Source organism: Crinia signifera, chromosome 19 (genome assembly GCF_055691185.1).
Source record: "Crinia signifera chromosome 19, ASM5569118v1, whole genome shotgun sequence".
Classification (NCBI taxonomy): Eukaryota; Metazoa; Chordata; class Amphibia; order Anura; family Myobatrachidae; genus Crinia; species Crinia signifera.
This window is the reverse complement of record NC_139226.1, coordinates 89,610,097-89,633,610: the sequence shown is the minus strand read 5'-3', so window position 1 is coordinate 89,633,610 and position 23,514 is coordinate 89,610,097. Positions and strand designations below refer to the sequence as shown.

Genomic DNA, 23,514 nt, shown 5'->3' with positions numbered 1-23,514 from the left:
AGGGGGTACCCTAACCGTATTTACTGTGAGGCGAGGGGAGCCCTAGCCACTAGCCTCTGGTGGGAGCAGTAATGTCTGGGCGTGTGTGCAATCACTGGTGTGTAATGACACGTGTAAGTTGATGGGTGTATAATACAGAGTGAGTGCTGCAAAGTATTGTAGTGTTATATTGATTGTGTTCCCATATCGCCCTGCTCCCAGGCCGCGCCACCCTCCATGACAAGGCATCGCTGCGCATTGATCAGGCTCGCTCACAAGATCAGGGCTGGTACGAGTGCAAAGTGCTGATGCTGGAGCAGCAATATGACACATTTCACAACGGCAGCTGGGTCCACCTGACAGTGAACGGTAAGTGGCTGGCACACCGAGAATAGCCTGACCCTGAACCTGTGCTTCTGTCTGATGTTGCTGACATTCTGAGCCAATGAGAAGGTGAGAATTCTGACGCCAGTGTCATGGCCACGCACATGTATTTTGGCCGATATACCGTGCGCGCGCCCTGGCCGTTATACCGTGCGGGCGCCCTGGTCGTTATACTCTGGGCAGATGTAATATACTGGGGAGAAAGAGGAGGCTGCTTTAGATCGGAAGCGGTACATCTGTCAGAACAGACTTAGGTCTACAGTCATTAGGTCGACCCCGGAAGGTCGACTGTCCCCAAGGTCGACATGACTTAAGGTCGACATGGGCCAATGTCGACATGGTTTTAGGTCGACAGTCATTAGGTCGACATGAGTTTTCACTGTTTTTTTACCCGAATGTCGACACAGTCGACATGGACACAGTGTGAGTTGAACCGCAGGCCCTCGCTTTGCTCGCAATGCTTCTGGCATGGTGCCTCGCTGCGCTCGGCACACTATTTTATTCTCCCACCACGCCCTAGTGGATGGCAGGGCATGAAATACCGCCTGTCGGCTCAAACAGTGAAAAACTCATGTCGACCTAATGATTGTCAACCTAAAACCATGTCGACCTTAAGTCATGTCGACCTTGAGCCACGTCGACCTTTAACCCTGTCGACCTAATGACTGTCTGACAGATGACTGTTTCCCTTTAGAACTAACCCTTTAAATCTCCTGCTATTCCCTCCATAGCTGCGTGTTCCTGAGCTGAATGTTGGTTACATATTGGGAGCCGCTGATGTAACTGGCGGTAGAAACATTTCCGTTTTAACAGAGGCTTAACCCAATATGTCCCTCACCACCCCCAGCGCCTGCACGCATCAAACAGCTCTGTGGGAAGGAACGCGCAGCCTTTTACTCCTTGCTGGATAACAGATATAGTCTATCCATCATTGACTGCAGAGTATTTCAGCTGATGTTTCATTAGAGCACTGAATATTATATTAGCCATGGCAAAGACTAAGGTCACAAGACAAGTGCATTAAAAATGAATGTTGCCCTTTTATTAGTTCACGTGAGTGCGACCTTTCAGTGCCCAAGTTTCCACAGCGACAAATCCAGGCACTGGCCGTTTAATACATTTACAGCACAAATGTCAAAGGAAACTCCTCCATGACGGTCAACGGGCGAAGAAGAAAAAAATCAGTATTTCTGTATTCTGCAACCCTCCAAAGCCCAATTCTTATTAGTAATGGGAGAGAGATAAAGTTAAGAGAATTAAAGTACCAAATGCTCATTTTCCAAACACAGCCTGTAACATGGCAGCTAGGAGCTGATTGGCTGGTACTTTATCTCTCTACAAGCTTTGATGAAGCTCAAAGGAGTCCGATCAGTCCTTTCATAATGTAACATTTGCAATAAACATTGAAATAACACTTTGTTCCTGAACGGCATGTCTGAGTGACTTCCAGTAGGAAGCGATGGGAGATAAATGGCACGGCAGTTGCCAAGTTAAATCCTATGATAACAGAAAGTAATGAAGCAGATCGCTCATTAATAAATAATGGGTAATACTAGGGTATCGCCCCCTGACCTTTCACCTATGACACCCAGCCCCCTCCTGCTTTATCGTTGCATGGATTTATTCTAGCTTGTGGCGCTGTCTGTGTGTTATTACGGATGCCTCTGTCTGTGATCGCATTGTATTGATTGAATTCATTAGTGTGATTAAGGTTCATGTGGGGCGGACATATCACAGCTGTCGCTAGTACAAACTGTATCCTTTCTTATATCTAGACTTTCAGCCTTCAGCGGATTCCACTGGGGTAGACTTTTTTTAAACCCGGTGAAGTAATAAAGGGCGGGTACTTTATCATTGGCCAACCAGCTCCTAACTGTCAAGTTACCGACATGATCAGAAAAATTACTGTTGGGAGCTGATTGGCTTCTGCATTATCCTCTTCCACTTTGTCACTTCTCCAGGCTTAATACATCTGCCCCTGTGTCTACTGGTCACGCTGTCAGAAGTGCAAAAATGTGGTGTTAATGCTAACTATTGTTTGCAAAGTGGATGGACAGCAGAGAAATCTAAATCAAATCCGTATTTGGGTCCTCATTCGGACCTGACCGTTTATCTGCTAATTGGCGAGTAAATAGCCGGTGTCCAGACAAAAAGAAAACCCGCCGCTTGCAAAAATATCCTGTCACACATCCATACACAACTCGCAAATCATTGAATGAGTCTCCTGGTCTGTGCAAATGCGAGGAATCCTGACCCTTCCACAACTGCGACAGAGACAGGCTGATCAAGACCAACACTGATGTCACTGACCCTTCCTGAAAACACCTGGGCATGCCTGACACTCCCCAAACGGCGACTCCCTGTCCAGCAAATTGCGACGGGATTGTGATTAGATACTTCAGCTATTACTGTCGCTGTGAGCTATGATCTGTATGCACGACTGACCTAATCTCCTACTTCCTTTGCAGAAATGCTGCCCCTAATTTACAAGAAACCCCCACCATGCTACACTGTTGCCTGCAGACACTCATTACTGTACACCTCTCCAGTCCTTCAGCGAACACACTGCCTTCTGTTACAGCCAAATATGTCACCCACTGCTATTTTTCTGTACCCTATGTTTTCATAAATAGTTGTGGTGCTTGGGGGAAAAAAAATTCACAGAGGTGAGAGTATAGGCACTATGGGGTGGGGGTTGAGCCAGCTGCTCACACACAGGGGAAGGTCAGTCCCCAGAAAAAGAAGAAAACAAGAAAAAAAACAATATTGGTGGAGCTCTCAGATATACAAAATTATAAAAAAAATTAATGAAAGACTATAAAGCTGATCAATTGGGTATCACATATAAAATTTATTTAATTTGAACTAACACATAGTAAACATTAATTAATGACAGATATCAAAGCACAATGCATAATCTATTTCGTTACTTGTGTAGTTTCACGGTGGCAGTTGCGTCGTCAGCGTAGTGCTCCCGTGGTTAGCGTAGTCAGTCAGAAGTAGCGTAGTGTTCACGCGAGCATCCCTGTCAGAATCAGCGTAGTGTTCACGCGGCCGCTTAGCATAGCCAGCGTCTCTGTCAGAGTAAGCGTACTGTTTCCGTGGTCAGCGTAGTCAGTCAGCGGTACTTGGTTAGCGGAGTCACATTTTCAGTTATGGCTGCCGAAAAGTTAACAATATTTAACCTGCCGCAGACGGAGGAGGAGTCTGTGAATTTCTTGCAGCTTCAGCACTTTTTCTCCCTGAGACCAAGACGTGTCCTAATGGCCATCCAATGTGAAGGAGCGGATGTGACGCTGCCATATAAGTTATAAGTTGCCTTCTTCTTTATTATTAACTAAAATCCAGTTACCAGTTAACACGTCGTCATTACTGTCTCAGATGTATGATATGGCAGGTGTGAATGTGTTCCTGAAACACCCCCACTATCCACGCCAGCCCGAAGCATGGCGAGGGGACGTGTTACGTGTCCTCCCGACCTTTTCATACCCCCCACTATCAACGTTGGCGTTGAGTTGATTTTATAAAGTGTGGCGAGCCCGAAGCGTGGCGAGGACGCGGATTACATGTAAAGTAATGCACGTCCCCTCACGGGGCTCGCTACACTCGCCACGCTTTGGGCTTGGTGGCACGCTGCGCTCGCCACACTTTGAGGCGCTCACTACGCTTGCCAGGGACAGAGCTGCAGCTCCCGGGGATGGTACGGTAACTACGCAGGGTTGCCGCGGAGACAGTATGCTTACTACGCTAGGCAGCCGTTGGGCTACGCTGACAACCTAGCTTAGGCTGCCACTGTGAAACTACACAAGTAAGGCAGCCGTTGGGCTATGCTGTTCTACGCTGACAATGTACTGTAGATTCAAACATAGCTTAGGCTGCCGCCGTGAAACTACACAAGTACCTATATTTCATAAAAAGCAATATTAAAAAGGTGCACTTGATAAAAATAATGTTGAATGGGCCATATTATATACTTAGGATATGTCCCGCTTGTTCCTATTCGTGCTCTCCTCAGTGATTATGCGCGGTCTCCCGGATGAGTATTGGGGCAATAACTGTTATGGTGGGTGTCCATAAACCTGTCTGGATGCCTTGTACCTTACTACTCTCTCTTGTTGGACACTGGACATTTTATTTATTATCCCACTTGGACCAGCTCTCCACCGTTTATCTCCTATCGGATTCCCTATATTGCTTTGCCGCTTTCAACTGGAAACTTACTTTGGGACACCACCACCTGCTAACCATTTGGAGCCTATCCTGACTACCATTCAGGACCACCTTCATACCATCAGAATCAAGGTACAAGGCATCCAGACAGGTTTATGGACACCCACCATACCAGTTATTGCACCAATACTCATCCGGGAGACCGCGCATAATCACTGAGGAGAGCACGAATAGGAGCAAGCGGGACATATCCAAGATTATTTTTAACAAGTGTTCTTTTATAACATTGCTTTTTATGAAATATATTATGCATTGTGCTTTGATATCTGTCATTAATTAATGTGTTAGTTCAAATTAAATGAATTTTATATGTGGTACCCAATTGATCTGCTTTATAGTCTTGCATTCATTTCTGGAATAATTTTGGATATCTGAGCGCTCCACCAATATTGTTTTCCCGTCGATGGCTTTTTGGCTGCAATTCTTTTCTGAAGATCACTTCTGCCAAGTCTTCTCTAAGTAGTAGATGTGTGTACCTGGGTCCCACTGGTTTCTGCCAGCTCTGAGCTGATGGCCCTACTGGACATCTTCGGATTTAGAAAAGATGTAAGCAAGATGTATCTTTAATCTAAAGCACAGGTTCTCAAACTCCGTCCTAGGGTCCCCGCACAGTGCATGTTTTGTAGGTCTCCTCACAGAATCACAAGTGAAATTGTCTCCACCTGTGGATCTTTTAAAATGTTTTAATGAGTAATGAATGCACCTGTGCACCTGCCCTGTGAACTGTGTGGGGTCCTGAAGACCAAGTTTGAGAACCCCTGATTTTAAAGCACTACATTTCTTTGGCAGACCACTGTGTCTGCTTTCCTCAACATTGCCCATTTCTTTGTGCTTTGCCAAAAGAGGTTGAAAAACCTATTAAAACCCCAGTTTGCTTTGAAATCTTTGCCTGGGAGAGACCTTGATAATGCAGTAGAACTACCTTGTGTCCTGTTGCTGTACTAAGTCTTGCCATTGTGTAAAGGCCCCCATACATTAGTCCGACTTGTCCTAAGGACAAGTCGGACCTGATTTCCCCCTGCAGCTCCCCGGGAGGGGGACACACGATTAGGCACTGATGTGCCAAGTTTTGCAAATGATACATCGCATGCGATGTATCATTTGCAACTCCCGGGGAGCTACAAGGTGGAGGGAGCAGGGGGGCAAGGGTCATCCAGGTGGCGGGTGGAGGACGCTGCGAGGTGGCTGGGGGGCGCTGCTAGTAGCCCAGAGGCAGCGGACGCTGCGGGGGACACAGGCGGCAGTAACGTAGAGGCAGGCAGGGGGAGCCAGGAGCTGTCAGCGCTGGAGAAAAAAAAAGCCCATACAATGAATAGGCGGCCTGAGATTGGCTGAGCGCTCTCAGCCAATTGCTGACTGGCTGAGAGAGCGCTCAGCCAATCACAGTCTGCCCATTCATTGTATGGGCTTTTTTTTTTCTCCAGCGCCGACAGCTCCCGGCTCCCCCTACCTGCCTCTACGTTACTGCCGCCTGTGTCCCCCGCAGCGTCCGCTGCCTTTGCGCTACTAGAAGCGTCCCCCTGCTCCCTCCACCGGACGGCGCATTGACCACTCCCTGCTCCGGCTCCCCCTGCCCATCTTCCTCGCCAGCATCCGCCACCTGTGTCCCCTGCCCGGCTGTTCATAACATTTAGCAAATCTTATGTGCAGCCGGTCCGACCTCCCGACTCTGACCCGATGCGCACGGGACCGCGCATTGGGTCGGACCGGGTGTCTATACCTGCGATTTGGCACGATTTCACTGCCCGATCCATCTGAATTGGGTGAAATCGGGACCAAATCGCATAGTGTATGGGGGCCTTATGACCTGTGACTGAAACTGTCTTTCACAACCTCTGCTTTGTAGCCGGGTTTGGCTGTTCCTTACCCAGTTTTAAGCCTACTACACAACTGTTTCTGTTTCATTTAATGACTGTGTTTCAACCTACATATGAAAATGATGATCTTTAAGACCTATTTGGTATGGTTGGTTAATCATACACCTGACTCTTATATAATCAGGCAAAACCCCAGATTTTGTGCAAGTGTACCTAGAAGAATAAATGCCATTTTGAAACCAAAGGTCTCATCCAATGTCGAAAACTTTTGCACAGTACTGTATACACGTGGCTTTTGTTTTTAGAAAATATTAATTGTTTTCTGTTTGGCCTCCTCAGCTCCTCCCACTTTCACGGAAACACCCCCTCAATACCTCGAGGTAAAGGAGGGAAGCAGCATCACGTTAACTTGCACTGCGTTTGGGAACCCTAAACCTACTGTCACGTGGCTGCGAGAGGGAGAGTTCCTTGGTGGAACCCCAAAATATCAGGTATTTATTTTTGAAACATGAGTTGTGACATATATGTACAATGATACAGTGCAGCTATCTGAGCATGCGAAGAACTCAAACATCAGCCATAATGCAGTTTGGATAGGGTAGGCTCTGATTCAGTTTGGCTCGGTAAGCTGCCAACATTGGCCTATACCTGCCACCGAATCACATGATTGAAATCATTCAATGGTCGCAGACCATAAAGTGCATGTGTTTGTGCCCTACTGTTGAAAGCTGGACATGCCTGAGACATTTGCAATTTTTGTGCCATTATTTTAATGCGTGCAAATTGCACCAGCCTCTAAATGATGTATTTAATGACTACCGGAAAGTCCAAGCCACACAGACTTGGCTCTTGCCAATGGGTTAGTGGCACATAAGTACTTTGGGTACCCATGTTTGTACCCTTACACGACTCATTTGACCCGCACTATTAAATCCAGGCACTTGGCTTAGGGGGTTATTCACAGGGCACTTTTTTTTTTTTTTTTAGCAAAGGGACAACCATGCTGCTCTTCAGGTGGGGCAGTGGATTTGAGTGGGGTGTGTTCAAACTGAAATCTAAATTGCAGTGTAAGAATAAAGCAATCGGTATTTGCTCTGCACAGAAACAAAATAACTCACCCAGATCTAACTCTCTGCACATGTTACATCTGCCCCACCTTCAGTGCAGCATTGTTTTGTCCATTTGCTAAACAAATGTGCAATCAGGTCTGAATAATTCTTCGTCAGGCTGACCCCATACCAGGCAGCAGTCAGACAACGCAGAATTGGCGGTACTTGTTTCCTAGCATGGCCACAATCGCGGGCATCGTGTACCTTTAAGTTAAGGTACACGATGCCCGCGATGGACCCGATTTCCTTTGAAATCAGGTCCATTTTGCCGGCAAAGGGAAAATCACGAGCATCGCGTCAGTCGCGACCATTAACATTGGCCCCGACGCGATGGCCGCGATTTTGCCATAGGCTTCAATGTTAAAATATTTTTTAACATTGAAATCGGGAGCATCGCGTCGGTCTTGTGCCATTATAATGGCATGAGATGGACTTGATTAAGTCCATCTCACATAGGAAAAAATTTGAAATGGGCCAATATGACCCATTTCACATTATATATGGCCCCGTCGTCACCCCACGATTGACGCGAACCCGAAGCGTGGCGAGCGCAGCGGTGCGCGTCCTCCGATTCCCCTACTATCCACGTCGGCGTGGAGTTGAGAATATAAAGTGTGGCGAGCCACCGAGCCCGAAGCGTGGCGAGCGCACGCGTATACCTGTGTAGTTATACGCGTCCCCTCGCGGGGCTCGCTACGCTCGCCACGCTTCCGGCTCGCTGCGCTCGCCACACTTTATATTCTCAACTCCACGCCGACGTGGATAGTAGGGGAATGAAAAGGTCGGAGGACGTGCACCGCCGCCCCGCGCGGGCTCGCTGCGCTCGCCACGCTTCAGGTTGGCGTCAATCGTGGGGTGGGGTTTACGGTGTAAAATTGGGGGTCTAGGGAATATTTTACATTGAATCCAATGTAAAATCGGATCCCAGGGACCCTATTCACATTTGATTCAATTAAAAAATCGGGTCGGTCGCATCGCATGCGACAAAATCGACGCAATTTTTCCGACACGACCACCCCGATGGAAATTGGTGTGGCCGTGCTAGGAAACAAGTACCGAATTGGATCAGCGTGTTATGCTAATGTCAGGTCAGCCAGTATGGATGTGTGCTATAATTTAGCTGTGACCGATTTATACAAGTCATTGCCATGTAACCTTAACCGCAACCTCACTTGGTGTCACGCAGGTAAATGATGGGAGTTTGACCATCTCATCCATTGGGCGTGAAGACCGAGGATCTTACACCTGCCGCGCTACCAGTATTCAGGGAGAAGCTATTCACAGTACACGGATTCTAGTACAAGGTAATGGTCCCGTCGCTGGGAGCGTGATCTGAATGCTCCCCGGTGTCCTGCCCTTGCTGGCTGGGCTCCAGGTGACAGCATGCCCTGTTTCGGGCAGCTGAGGTAATGTTTGTTCCTGTCCCCAGGGTCGCCCTTCATTGTTTCCCCTCCTGAGAACATCACAGTTAACATTTCCCAGGATGCTCTGTTCACATGCCAAGCCGAAGCGTATCCAGGGAACCTCACCTACACCTGGTACTGGATGGAGGAGAACGTTTTTTTTAAAAAGTGAGTATGGTTGGGAGAAGCGGAGGATGGTTTAACCCCTTATACCAGGGCTGGGCAATAAGCGGCCCTACAGCTGTTGATGAACTACACATCCCAGCATGCTTTGCATCAGTTTTGCTATTTGGCTATGCCAAAACTAATGCAAGGCATGCTGGGATGTGTAGTTCATCAACAGCTGGAGGACTGATTATGGTCCACCCCTGCCTTAAACACTTACATCTTCCCCACAAAATGCTGGGTGTTTCCCCTGCTTCCGTCCTATACCCGCCTACTGCCTGCCCATTTGGGGGTTTGCACATGCGAATATTCACCTACAGTATGTACAAACCCCAAACATCGACCGGGGGTTTGAATTTGTCATCTGCGAGCGGATCTGAATCGCCCACTTTGTGGATTATTTTGTTTCTGTGCAGGGTAAATACTGGCTGCTTTATTTTTACACTGCAATTTAGATTTCAGTTTGAACACACCTCACCCTCATCTAACTCTGTCTGCAAATGTTACATCTGGCCCATCTGCACTGCAGCATGGTTTTGTCCATTCGGAGCAGGTGCTTATTCAGACGTCAGCGATGCTCTCTAATGTATCTTTGGTGCTTTTATTTTTGTTTGTGATTGTTTCCCTCTCAACGCAGCGACCTAAAGCTAAGGGTCCGGATATTGATTGACGGAACATTGATCATATTCAGAGTCAAACCAGAGGATGCTGGGAAATATACCTGCGTGCCTAGCAACAGCCTCGGACGCTCCCCATCGGCATCGGCATACCTTACTGTGCAATGTGAGTGTTACTGGCGGTGTGATAGAGGACTCCAATATCGCAACCACAATTTCATCTTCGCTATCCTCCACTATTGCATGTTGCAGCAGCGCTGATTTGGGGATAAAGAGGAGTGCGGTGACCCGGATACTGAAGCTATATTATCTCTACACCAGTGGTAGCCAACTACGGTCCTCGACAGCTACCAACAGTTCACATTTTACAGGCAACCTAGCTGCTGCACAGGTGCACTCATTACTAGCTGAAACATTTTCAAAGATCCACAGGTGGAGCTAATTACTTCACTTGTGATTCTGTGAGGAGATCTGGAAAACATGAACTGTTGGTAGCTCTCGAGGACTAGAGTTGGCTACCCCAGCTCTAGACTATTATTATATCTGTTACTGTTCTTAGCATTGGGAGAACACGATTTATAGTTTGCGCATTAACCAGGACAGTGCAGCCTATAGGCAGCGTTTTCGTCTTGTGAACTTGGCGGACAGAGTCCCCTAACTGTACATGTACAGAGACGTACCAGGGAAATAATGTGGCGACATTGGGTGAGTTGCTGGTTAGGTGAATACGGACGTAACGCCTTCCGTGTCATCATTCTCCTCCCAGATCCAGCACGAGTAATCAATATGCCACCAGTCATCTACGTCCCGGTCGGTATTCATGGTCACGTCCGCTGCCCTGTGGATGCTGTGCCGCCTGTCACCTATGTGAAATGGAATAAAGATGGCCGACCTCTGAGGACTGATAAGGTAGGTAGTGTGGGATACTGCTGGCTGGCTGGGAGGGAGGATTATTTGGTTTGCACCTCTGTTGCTTGTTGTGTTTCAAGAGAAAAAAGTTAAAAGGGAAAATGTATTGCGAAAGCATATTTCAGTGCCAAGCGGGATAACTATGACTGGGAATACTGGGATGCTGCAGACTTATTTACTATATAATGAACAGGCCAGAACATCCAGGTGCACAGACATGGTACAGCACATTAGCCCAGCCCAGAGCTGCATACTGTCTATGCACGTGCCAGACTGTTACTGTACACATCCTTATATACGGACTGGCCCAGTGCTGCTCCCTGCCTTATATACGGACTGGCCCAGTGCTGCTCCCTGCCTTATATACGGACTGGCCCGGTGCTGCTCCCTGCTTTATATATGGACTGACCCAGTGCCACACCCTGCCTTATATACGGACTGGCCCAGGGCCGAGCCCTGCCTTATATATGGACTGGCCCGGTGCCGCTCCTTGCCTTCTATACGGACTGGCCCGGTGCCGCTCCTTGCCTTCTATACAGACTGTCCCGGTGCCGCTCCTTGCCTTCTATACGGACTGGCCCGGTGCCGCTCCTTGCCTTCTATACGGACTGGCCCGGTGCCGCTCCTTGCCTTCTATACGGACTGGCCCGGTGCCGCTCCCTGCCTTATATACGGACTGGCCCGGTGCTGCTCCCTGCCTTATATATGGACTGGCCCGGTGCCGCTCCCTGCCTTATATACGGACTGGCCCAGCGTTACAGACTAATTTCCAGTCCTATGGTCTTTATCCCCTTTCAATCCCTATGGTCTCTGCTGCCTGGTTGGTAGTTGTTGCAGTGTTATGTGGTCTCTGAATATGATGGCGTCCTGTGCTTGGGATCAGGGCTGTCTGGATGGGGTGTTGCAGTCAGAGGACATGCTCCCGTCTTACATGCTCTCCCATTTTCAGTTATCGGGCTGGAAACTCTTAGAAGATGGATCTATTCACATTGAGGAGGCGACTGAGGAGTTGCTGGGCACGTACACCTGTGTGCCTTATAATGCGCTGGGGACCATGGGCCAGTCCCCTCCTGCACGGCTGCTGCTGAAGGTGAGCGCACATTCTCACATTGCACGATCACGCTGCAGGACAACAGCAAAGTGTGTGGTTTCCAATAATTGATTAGAATACATGTGATTTTTTTTTAAATCTTTTTGTTTATTAGAAAAAGATACATTGCATTACCCCCGTTGCTGTGTAAGATGCAGAATGTCTACCGGGAGGTCTCTTTGTATGTACTTAAGATAACATGCAGCCACCTCTTCTATGTTATTGCATTTTGTTCCTGGTTATTACCGTGCAATCTGCAGCATCTGCTTTTCCTCCTTTATGCCTGATATTATCACAACTGCCCCTGCACGCAAAATTAGGAAAAACTAGTGCGTACACACCGAGCAAAGAGAAAGAGATTATCCGGAGGAGAAAGACTTTGCTGAAAATCTTTCATTATAAGTCTATTTACATAAGGGGCGGGGTTTGATATCCAAGGGTGGGAGCAGGGGCCATTTTATTCAGTGCATTACTGTTCTTGGGGCCTGGTTCAGAACTGATTGCTGGCCTATGTATTTTCGAGCCCAGCAATCTGGTAAATGCCGCCGCGCCAGGGGGTGAAATCCCGCCCATGTGCACGGCTACAATTTTATTTGCAGCTGTGCACAAAGAAATACAGATGGAGCAGCTCTTATTTGAGCTGCTCCTGGCGATTCTATTGCCGCCAGCCGCTGTCCTCCGACAGAAGGGGGTGCGTGCGCACTAGATGCTTGCACGCCCTGTTCTGTCAGAGATGGTAGCAGCTCTGCCCCAGCCTGACCACCGCTCCCTGCCAGTCTCCCTGAAGAGGAGATGGGCAGGAAAGCCGCTCCCTGTCGTCTTGTGCTCCGTGCAGGGTCACAAAACGGAGCAGGTGGAGGGAGCACGGGGAGGTCAGCCAGGCTGGAATAGCATACACTGCAGGGGGAAGGGGCAGGGGCAGTCACCTGGGCTGAAAGTGTATCCTCTCTCAGCCTGGCACGGCTGTGCATACACACTCAGCGATGATGGCTGAGAAACCAGCCATCATCGCTAGACATGCTGGTAAAACCAGCTGACGGGGGACCTTGCTAGCGATGATGCAGGAGCGTGCATCATCGGTGGCCCATACACAAATGAATATCGCCTGTTGTGTGTGGGCCTTTACTGCTCAAGTATATAGGGCATCTGGTGAAGAGATAAAGTGGTTGGTGATCACGAACTAGCCAATCAACTCCTAATTGTCATTTTTAAACTTAGCTGATTGGCTGGTGCGTTAAACCTAAACCCCTCCCCCTTTCCACCGACCTGGATCTAAGGGGTAGATGTATGAAGCAGTGATAAGGAAGGAGAAGTGATAAAGTGTCTGGTACTTTATCACCGGCCAATCAGCTCCTAACTGTTAAGTTACATGCTGGGTTTAAAAAGGAACAGTTAGGAGCTGATTGGCCTGTGATAAAGTACCAGGCACTTGATCACATCTCCTCCCTTATTACTGCTCCATACATCTACCCCTAAATTACATATACAGTATAAATTTGTCATCCTATGTTCTATGAAAGTGATAATTCCATGTACATGCTGCATAATAATTCATAGCAGACCTATGTGGCATTTATAGGGTTTTCCTTCCATCTTTCCACTTGTATGAGTCCACCACGTGGGAGAGCAGAGCTGTCCTAGTCGGTGGCATTAAGACTATGCTGTCCCATACACGTGGTATATACTGCTGCACCTGAACACGCTGTTTGCCAATCCTTTGTCTCATGTTACTGCAGTATGCCCAAATTGTACCCTTGTCACTAGGACCCGCCCTATTTCACGGTGCTGCCCGGTTGGGAATACAGACAGGAAGCCGGGAGGGAGCTGCTGATTCCTTGTGCTGCTGCTGGAGACCCGTTCCCGACCATCTCCTGGAGAAAGGTAATCGCATTGTTGCTGTGATGCATTGCTGGTAATGCATAGACTCGTTGCTATGGGAAACATCCAAATTTCTAAAATAAATCCAACTTTAGTAAATATATACCCCCAAGTGTCTGTTCATTTACTGCACATTTTGCAAAAGTTAACAATGATCAATTCAGATTATCTGCGGGTCGCTTGCCATCTACAGGCAACACTGGGTAGTACATGCTGACCATAACGTCACTCTGGGAGCTTCCCTGATTGAAATGGCAAATTGTTCAGAGTAGGGATGCCAATACCGGGGCATTTGCTCAATCTCGGGATCACAAGATTGGCATACCTAAGAAAAACAAATACGCTCCTTCGCCCCACACTGGCCGCCCCGCAGATTTACTTACATGGGCGGGCGGCCAGCAGCGGGACAGAGAGTAGCCGTGCTGTGGGTCCTGTGCCTCCCGGCGGATGGTGGCATCATCAGCACAGCAGTGGGTGTGGCTGGGGTCGGGTACAGCCGAGCAACGACACCCAAACCAACCACAATGACCCCCCAAATAGAGAAATATGTAAGAGATGGTTTGCTTTGACCACTGTGAGATGTTTTGGGGTCGGTTTGGGTGGTTTGGGTAACATGTCAACATGTGCTCTTCTAGTAGTAGGCAAGCACAAAATAAATGTTAGTCTTAACTTAATAGACGTGAGTGCATTGCTGCATGTAGGTTCTCTCCAGCAATTATGCATGGTGCTCTGCACTCATTTTCTGTCCCAGATACCAGCACGCTGCTGGGCATATGACCAGCGTATTCCCCCTGAGACCAGCACTGGGACTCCCATAGAGCGGCTGTGTGATGAAGCGTGCTGCTGTGTATTCCTGTTACGTAGCTTGCCATGGCCCAGATCTTATTGTAGGCATTGCAGAAAATAAGCTGATCCGCTGCCCACCTAAACCTTGGGGTTGACAGGCAGAAATTGTGTGTTTATACAGGTTATTTTGAGGAGTCCGATTAGATCCTGTGTCAGGTTGAGCTCAGGTGAATTATTTTGGGTTCTGTGTCCCGTGTTATGTTGCTGGGTCAGTATAGTTGGTCCATGTAGAGAGTGACTTCCAGCCGTATAGTGCGTAGAGCTTATTGGTGTTGGAGTAAGACGTTCTGCAGTAAGGTGATTGTCTGAGTGCCGGGTCTAGGCAGGAGAAGGCTGAGTGCCGGGTCTAGGCGGGAGAAGGCCCTGTGTTCTAGATCGGTAGGTCTTTTTGTAGTAATGCTGTATACTCTGTGTTCTAGGTCGGGAGGCCTATTTGTAGTAACGCTGTATACTCTGTGTTCTAGGTCGGGAGGCCTATTTGTAGTAACGCTGTACACTCTGTGTTCTAGGTCGGGAGGCCTATTTGTAGATACGCTGTATACCCTGGGTTCTAGGTTGGGAGGTCTATTTGTAGTAATGCTTTATACCCTGTGTTCTAGGTCGGGAGACCCTCTACCAGCAAGTACAGTGTGCTGCCCAGCGGCTCCTTACAATTTAGATCTCTCAGTAAGGAAGATCACGGAGAATGGGAATGTGTGGCTAGCAATGTCGTGACCAGTATCACTGCCAGTGCTCACCTCACTGTTATTGGTAAGTACACCAAGTTCCAGCTGTCAGCTGCTAAATCTCCCGATGTCATTGACTACTGAGAGCAGGTTATTATCTTGAAATAAACGTATCTGACTGTATTCCGGGGTTACCACAAATGGTGTCAGCCAGAGAGTCCCTGGGGGTCTGCATCTCTGTGCAGGCATTCTGGAATAGTAGCACATTGAGACTCGTGCTTAATGACATCACGCATTTCTCACCAGTGGTAGGTCAGGGATTTTGGGAAATGATGGCGGAATCTGCCCAATAAGAGGACAGTCAGTGGATTTGAGATGTTCCCTGCTGAGTGATAGCTTTGCATATGAGGCATTTGTCTCCTGGCTTTACTGTCCTTTGAGCTAGTGGAGAACGGGGCTTGTTTGTCCTACACCTTCCAGTATACACTAGTCACTTGGTTCTATATAGTGTTATGTTGCCTCAGGGCGTCATAAGCCACTATCTGCCATAGACTGTACCCTGGGCCAGGTGCAGCTGTTTGCTTGGAAGCAGACATGGTTGGATATGGTAATGCCGCAGGAGGTGTCTGGTATAAGTAGGCGCCTCCTGCTTCTTCCTTGCAGAGGTCAGAAAATTTGCCCTGAAAGACCGGGAGCCTGACCTTTGCACTCAAAAGAAAGGTAACGCACCTTCTCCCATAGGGAATTACTGAGATGGGGGCATGGTGTTTGAGGGGCTACACTCAAAAGTGATTAGACGTACTGAGCTGCCATACTGGATTTTAAAAAGGGTGCTTCTATGAATGAGTTTGCCAATCGTGGCTCGCAGTGTCATCGCCCCGTTGGCTAGCATGAGTACAGGGTGACTGTCCGACAGCGGAGGTGGAGCCCCAGATGGATTGTGGCCATGTAAAAGAGCTTAAGAGCCACCACCCACCAGGTGAAGAGGAAGAATATGGCGGGTTCGGGGGGAGGCGGTGGCCATGCAAAGCTTAAAGGCTGCTGCCTCTCCCTCGGGGGGGGCATGACAGGGGTGGGGTTGGTGAGTAAACCCTGCCCCTCCCGCAGGTGACAACTTTGCAGGCTCAACAAATTAAAATTCCCTATCTTTATAATGGGGACATGTTCTACTGAATTGAATAAAACTTGTAGCTTTCTGGAAAAACGTAACCCCAAAATGCCCTACACTGGAACAGGATCTATCTAACAACACAAACCCCAAGTCTCAATTCACTCTCTACCCATAGTTATAGAAAAAAACCTGAGAGAACGTTAGATTGTTTCCGAATTCTCTTTTTATTTTTTTTTATTTTTTATTATTTTGCACCGGGCGACAGTTCTACATGCTCCTGCCAATTTGCAGCTCAGTACGTCAAATCTTGTTTGAGGTGTAGCCCCTCAAACCCCATACCCCCATCACAGGAATTCCTTATGGGAGAATTCAAATTTTTCGCTTTAAAAAAAATAGAACATTTATTATTATTATTATTATTATTATTTATCAATTTCCAAAATGTAAAGTCACTCCCCTTTGCAGTCTCCGCTCCACATGTCTCCCATGGTGTTGCAGTTTTTTAATCCACTTACAGGACCATTCAGGACTGTGCGCACTACATTCCTGTTCAAAGCAACTGAAAGCCTAGGGGAACGCGTCTTATCGAGGCAGGAGCTTAACGCATTTCTCTACCTCTAGTGATCAGTGGATTCCTCAGCACATTCACTATAGGGAAGTCAATCCCGGGGCATTTTTACAATCCTGGGATTCGGGTTTCAAAAATCCTCAATCCCAGGATTCCCGGGATTTGCTTCCCTAATAATAAAAATGCCCTGGCCGCACCGCATATTTACTTATCAATGCGGGCTGGGTGCTGGAGCTGAGCGGACGGGAGCCAGGGGGTCGGTGCAGAGTGCGGGCAGTGCAGCTGGCATCTGGGCAGATGGGAGCCAGGTGGGTGGAGCATGTGTTGCCTGCGCAGCGTGACCTCTGACCAGGTGACCAGTGACTGGCCAGTGATGCATATGCATTCTAATCTCAAAATCCCGGCACTGGACTGAGCAGGCGCATTCTAATCTCGAAATCCAAGAATTGGAAACTCCAATCCCGGGATTGAAATTCCGGCGTTTTTGTAGCCAAATCCCGGGATCCCGTTGATCCTGGGATTGGCCACCCTAATCCACTAGAGTGGTCGCTACAAAAGAAACCGGGGGCGTGACTTTGGACCCTTCCCCCGATGTTTGAGGTTTGCGCATGTGCAAACCCCAGGAGCGAACGGTTATGGCAAGTTTCACACACGCCGAGACCTGCACTCCAGAGGGGGCGGGTGGACATGTCTAGAGCAGGGGAACCCCAGCATTTTATGGGCATCCCCATGAAAATCTGGGTGTTCCTCTGGGAACATAGGCGTGCCAGTGCCTGCTCGAGGCAGGTGAGCCAGACCCATTTTCGGCCATCTCCGGCTCACTGAACTTTTATTTCCGAAGGGGAGAGAAATCATTTGATGGTCGGCGACTAAACTACTTTAGTGGTCAACTGTGTCCTCATACACAATGGCTGTAGTCACGCCAAGTATTCTCACTTAGTGCTCCATGGACTTCGTGACTTTGCTCCAAACCTTTTATGATAATGTATTGGAAAATAATGTTTCATCCTATCAAAGGACAGCTGTAGGCAGAGAACGATCTGTTCTCCTATATCTTACCCTACCTACACCCGCACTGTATGTCAGTAACGTTGCTGAGAATTGTTATACCTAGGGGATCAGTGCACCTGCTACTTAGTTAGCACCCAGCTCCCCTCTCTGTCTGTCTGTGTGACCTTCTGCTGTCCCCGGTCATTCCTCATAGACCTGTGTACTTTGGCAGGGTGTCGATCATAGGGTCAACAGTGTCTATAGTTGGCATGCACAAAGTCAACATGGAGGAAAAGGTCAACACAAGAAAAGGTTGACATCGTTTTTTTTGGTTGTCATTATGTACATTTGCCCCCCCCCCCCCCCCCCCCACACACACACACACACACACACACACACACACACACACACACACACACACACACACATACATATTAAGCGTAAAACATCTCCTCTGCAACCATTGCTCTCGCACGCTCTACTGTTACCAATCATAGTCCACATGAAAGGTAGAGTATGAAAAAGGTTCCAAAAATGAAAATAATCGTGAAGAACTTGTGTTGACCTGATATGTCAACCAGAATCTGGATCCCGTTTCGTGTGAGTTATGAAATCCAAGCTCGTGGCAACACCAAAGATTGGTTCATTCATTTAGGCCAGGGGTGTCCAAACTTTTTGCGACGAGGACCAGATTTGGTGAAGTGTAAATGTGTGGGGGCCGACCATTCAGCCTGACATTCTTTGAATCTTTAATCACATCAGAATGGTCCCCCACTCTGCCCTCATTCACTCTGTCCCCCAGCCTACCCCTTCACTGTATTTCCCCCAGCCTGCCCCCATTCACTATATGTCCCCCAGCCTGCCCCTTAACTGTATTTCCCCCAGCCTGCCCCCATTCACGCTGTCCCCCAGCCTGCCCCCCCTTCTCTTAATGTCCATCAGTGCCTCCATTCATTGTATGTCATTGTATGTCCCCAAGCCTGACCCTCCTTCACTGTATGACTCCCATTCACTGTATGACCCCCATTCACTACGTACCCCACTCTGCCCCCATTCACTGTATCTCCCACAGCCTGCCCCTGCTCCCCATTCTCTGAATGGCCATCACTGCCTCCATTCACTGTATGTCCCCCAGCCTGACCCTCCTTCACTGTATGTCCCCCACTCTGCCCCCTCCCTTCTTTGCATGTTTCCCAGCCCCTTGCGTGAGCCAGAGGAAGGAGAGGCAAAGCAGGCACTGCAAGGACAGGAGATGCTTGGGCTCCCGCTGCTGCCCTCCTCTGCTCTGCATGTTACGTGAGCAAGCTTCCCCCATGCTGCCCCCCTCCCCACACACTGCTGTCACTGATTGTGGAGTAGGGTGATATACGATTGCAGCAGCAGAGGTAGGACACAAAACACATCTGACTGTGGCGACCGGCACCTCCTCACTGCAGCAGACAGCAAGGTAAAGGCGCGCTTGCCGGGGCCCCACCTTTAGTGTCCTGTGCTTTCCATATCTGATGCTATGGCCGCTTCCAGCTGGAGGCTGTGGGCCACTTGAATTGACAGCATGGGCCGCATTTGGCCCCCGGGCCTGACTTTGGACATGCCTGATTTAGGCCAATGTTCAAAAAGTGATAAACAACCAGCTCCTATCTGTCATTTTTCAAATCCAGCCTGTAACATGGCCAGTAGGAGCTGATTGGCTGGCTGCAAACAGAATCTAGAATGTCTCTTTATAGGACAACACTGTGCTATGCCTCGCACATTCCCTGGTGGCATGTTAAAGAGCAAAACAAATATTGGGCCTAGATTCCTCTGTCTTCTATTCTTAATGGTGACAAGATCATTAACAATTCTTCTTCCGATCTGCTTCTCAGCTGTGCTAAGGTGACAATGCAGAAAATTATTAAGTGCTATAAATCCTGTGACCTGTTTATGTTTGTTTAGGCACCAGCCCCCACGCCCCATCCAATATCCGTGTCCTGGTGTCCATGAACACAGCGAATGTGTCCTGGGAGGTTGGATATGACGGAGGATTTGAGCAGACATTCTCAGTTTGGTATGGTGCTCTGTGAGTCAGCCCAGCATGCCTTGCAGCTTCTATCGCCACCGTGTGTATATGTCTGTCTGCCGTTCTGTCTAGATGGCTCTCTGTATGTGGGATTTGTCTGCTGTTCTGTCTAGATGGCTGTCTGTAGGTGGGATCTGTCTGCCATTCTGCAATAATGGCTATCTGTATGTGGGATCTGTCTGCTGTTTTGTCTAGATGGCTGTCTGTAAGTGGAAAATATACAATCTTTAATTCAGGGCCAGATTCTGGTTCACTTGCAAAAGCAAATTCATTCTCTCTCTCTCTCTCTCTCTCTCTCTCTCTCTCTCTCTCTCTCTCTCTCTCTCTCTCTCTCTCTCTCTCTCTCTCTCTCTCTCTCTCTCTCTCTCTCTCTCTCTCTCTCTCTCTCTCTCTCTCTCTCTCCTGCTGGGGGCAGATGTAACTTGTGCAGAGAGAGTTAGTGAGTTATTTTGAGAGAGTGGGTGAGTTATTTTGAGAGAGTGGGTGAGTTATTTTGTTTCTGTGCAGGGTAAATACTGGCTGCTTTATTTTTACACTGCGATATAGATTTCAGTTTGACGTAAAAACCCGACCCAAATATAACTCTCATGTTACATCTGCCCCACCTGCAGTGTAGCATGGTTTTGTCCATTAGAGAGAGAATTTGCTTTTACAAGTAAACTAGAATCAGGCCTACAGATTTGATGTTTCCGTATGACACTATTGCCACTGAAGTTAATGGTAATGGCTGTAAGGGCAAAATTTACTAAGATGGAAGATCTATTGAAGATAGGATGTTGCTATGGGCAACCAATCAGATTTAGTCTATTATCTTCCAGAAGGTGCTAAATAAATAAGCAGTATAATCTTATTGGTTGCTATGGGCAACATCCCATCTTCAATATAACGTCCATCTTGGTACATTTACCCCTAAGGGTGGACAGCTTATATGGACTAATACCGCTTTCACATCAGATTGTGGGTTTGGGGTATTCATGTCTCAAACCATATACAGCTGTACACTATATACATTAACTATATTTGACAATGTTTTTTTTGTGTGAGAGATGTGCAAAATATCCGCTAAAAATGCCAGCGCCGCAGTCGAGGAATAGGAATCATTTTAGTTATTGATCGGAAGTCAATTAATTGAAGCTTATTTACATTTTGCGCCAAAAAGGATCAGTCGTGGGAGTGATGCTGGCATTTTCAGCCGATATTTTGCCCTTCACTCACGGCAATGTTGGCACTCAAAGGGTTAAAACAATGCAGATAATCATATATCACACCAGTAACACAATGCGGCCATCACCAGGATAAGATTATTTACCATGAAGTTAGAGCCAATGAGATTTCTGCAGCAGTAAGGCCGTGCTTCTTAGACTCTGCCTGAAGACTCACTAACAGGTTTCAAGAATATCCATGGTTGAGCTAAGCTAGTTGAATCAAAATGACTGTGGTACTAATTAAGTTTCCTATGCTCAAGCATGCATAGCCTGGCCTGTTACTGTGTCTTGAGGACAGATGTTGTCTATAACTAGTAAAATCATGGGAACTTGTGTGATAATATTTGGTCCCAACAGACCCTGACACATTTAGAGGAATCAATGGAGTAGCTGGCAGTAGGATGGGAGGGTGGCATTGGAGTAACTGGCAGCAGCAGGGGAGGGTGACATTGGAGTACATGGCATCTGGACAGGGGCTAGAACAGAGCCTTGTGGGACTCTATAAGGGTTGTGAGGAATGGGAGCATGTGTCAGGTATAGAAACCCTAAAGGAGACATTTTAATAGCGAGGAAATGAACCAGAGAAGCACTGTGACACAAAAGCAATGGGGCGAAAGGTGTGCCATAGAGAAGTAAGCCGCAGAGAGGTCCAGGAGGATGAGTGTGGGGGAGAGTGACCCTTAGGTTCTGCTGGAAGTAGATTATGGATCAGTTTTGTTAGTGCAGTCTCAGTGGATTGAGGAGCCCATATTTTCAGAGGGTCAGGCATGAATCGAGAGCAGAGTGCACAGGGAAAGGGGAGGAAGAGGATGGAGGTATGTGGATAAAGAAGGAGGATTTGGAAGTACAGAAGGGAGGTAAAGTTTTGACCTGGAAAGAAGGGGAGCAGATAGTGGGGATTGTGTCGGGTACAGGGCAAGATGGATGAGATGTCTCCAGCAGACATGAGAAGAAGCAGGAACAGCTAGGATGAATTCTGGGGGTGAGTTTGGTTTCTTCTGTAGGCCAGTGAGTGTAGAAAGAGCTCATGGGGCAAATCTGTATTGAAGGATATTGTAAAGGGGGATGATATTTATGGGTACTCCAGAGAGAAGACTTCGGACAGAAGGGTGGTGATAGAGCTTAGACGAGAGAAGACATTTATGTAAGGATGGTAATAGGAGCATTATTACCCTTACATGTCTGTTTTGTGGGTTTCCTAAAGGATCAAACGGGCTCAGTTCGGGCCCCATGACTGGATCTCCATGCCTGTCGCCATCGGATCTTCCTTCCTCCTCGTAGACTCTCTGGATCCAGAGACAGAATACCAGTTCAGTGTTCTTGCCCAGAATAAATTGGGGACCAGCTCTTTTAGCGAGGTGGTCACGGTGCGGACTTTAGGTGAGCAGGAAGTCCTTTTCATCCTCTTTCTATTTCTACTGACGTCTCTCCAGTATGCTGCCCATCCTCCGTGAAATGTGACCTGAATACGGGCACATTGGTTGCTTTTCATCCGTGTTCCTGTTCATGATTCAGTGCAAGCGCTAATATTGTGCAACATAACCGTGGTCTTAGTATGACGAATGTATGATAGAGTTGTATGTCTTATTCTATTTAAAGCTTTCCCTCTCACAACCCCTGAGCCTCTCTTGGTTTTGACCTCACCCCGCTGCCTAATAGCTAATCGGACTCAGCAAGGCGTGCTCCTTTCCTGGCTCCCGCCATCCAATCACAGCTTTCCGTTGGATCGGTACATCATGGAGTTCCGTTTAGCAGAGAGATGGGAGATTCTGGACGACTCTATTGCAGGAGGCGAAACGGAGATCCTAGCAAAGGAACTATCTCAGGTATGTTTAGACACAACAGAAAGCATGATTTCACCTTATGCCTGGTAGCGTAGAATACACTTCTGTTCCAGCACATTTGCACCAGAGCTCATGTAGATATGTCATATTGCTGACGTAGTGGCAGAACATTAGGGTAAATTTACTATGATGGGAGTTCTATTGAATATGGGATGTTGCCCATAGCAACCAATTAGATTGTATCTATTAGCTGCTAGAACAGTGGGTCTCAACCTCAGTCCTCAGGACCCCCCAACCGTTCACGGTTCTCCACCCAGAATCATAAGTGAAATAATTAGCTCCATCTGTGGATATTTTAAAATGTGTCGGTGAATAATGAGTGGACCTGCACACCGACCGGGTGTCCTGGAAAACGTGAACTGGTGTGGGGTCCTGAGGACCGATGTTGAGAACCACTGTTCTAGAAGATGAAATCTGATTGGTTGCTATGGGCAACATTCTATCTTCAATGGAATTCCCATCTTAGTAAATTAACTCCCACTTGTCGCATTCCCCTATTCCTAATGGGTGTCATACAGAGGGTATGGGTCATTGGTTTGACACAGTTTAGGTCGACATGCATTGAGTCGACCACTGAAGGTCGACGAGGCCTTAGGTCGATGCCTGATATAGGTCGACACAAGCATTAGGTCGAAAATGGCAAGGTCA

At 47.9% G+C, this 23,514-nt stretch overlaps 1 protein-coding gene across 5 annotated transcripts in view; it reads left to right on the top strand.

Annotated features, from left to right (window-relative positions):
- Positions 1–23,514, top strand: part of IGSF9B (immunoglobulin superfamily member 9B) — a 94,955-nt gene that overhangs the window by 25,815 nt on the left and 45,626 nt on the right. For 4 of the 5 annotated variants that reach the window (XR_014463990.1, XR_014463991.1, XM_083162898.1 and 1 more), the window contains exons 3-14: positions 202–348; positions 6,750–6,901; positions 8,706–8,823; positions 8,949–9,090; positions 9,725–9,870; positions 10,471–10,613; positions 11,563–11,703; positions 13,468–13,584; positions 15,027–15,177; positions 19,694–19,817; positions 22,227–22,402; positions 22,622–22,848. Coding sequence is in view for 3 of the 5 variants with exons in the window: in XM_083162898.1 (XP_083019024.1) it covers positions 202–348; positions 6,750–6,901; positions 8,706–8,823; positions 8,949–9,090; positions 9,725–9,870; positions 10,471–10,613; positions 11,563–11,703; positions 13,468–13,584; positions 15,027–15,177; positions 19,694–19,817; positions 22,227–22,402; positions 22,622–22,848 (1,784 nt within the window). In the remaining 2 variants the exon portion in view is untranslated. The remainder of the gene's footprint in view (positions 1–201; positions 349–6,749; positions 6,902–8,705; positions 8,824–8,948; positions 9,091–9,724; positions 9,871–10,470; positions 10,614–11,562; positions 11,704–13,467; positions 13,585–15,026; positions 15,178–19,693; positions 19,818–22,226; positions 22,403–22,621; positions 22,849–23,514) is intronic. The other variant, XM_083162899.1, reaches the window with a different exon arrangement.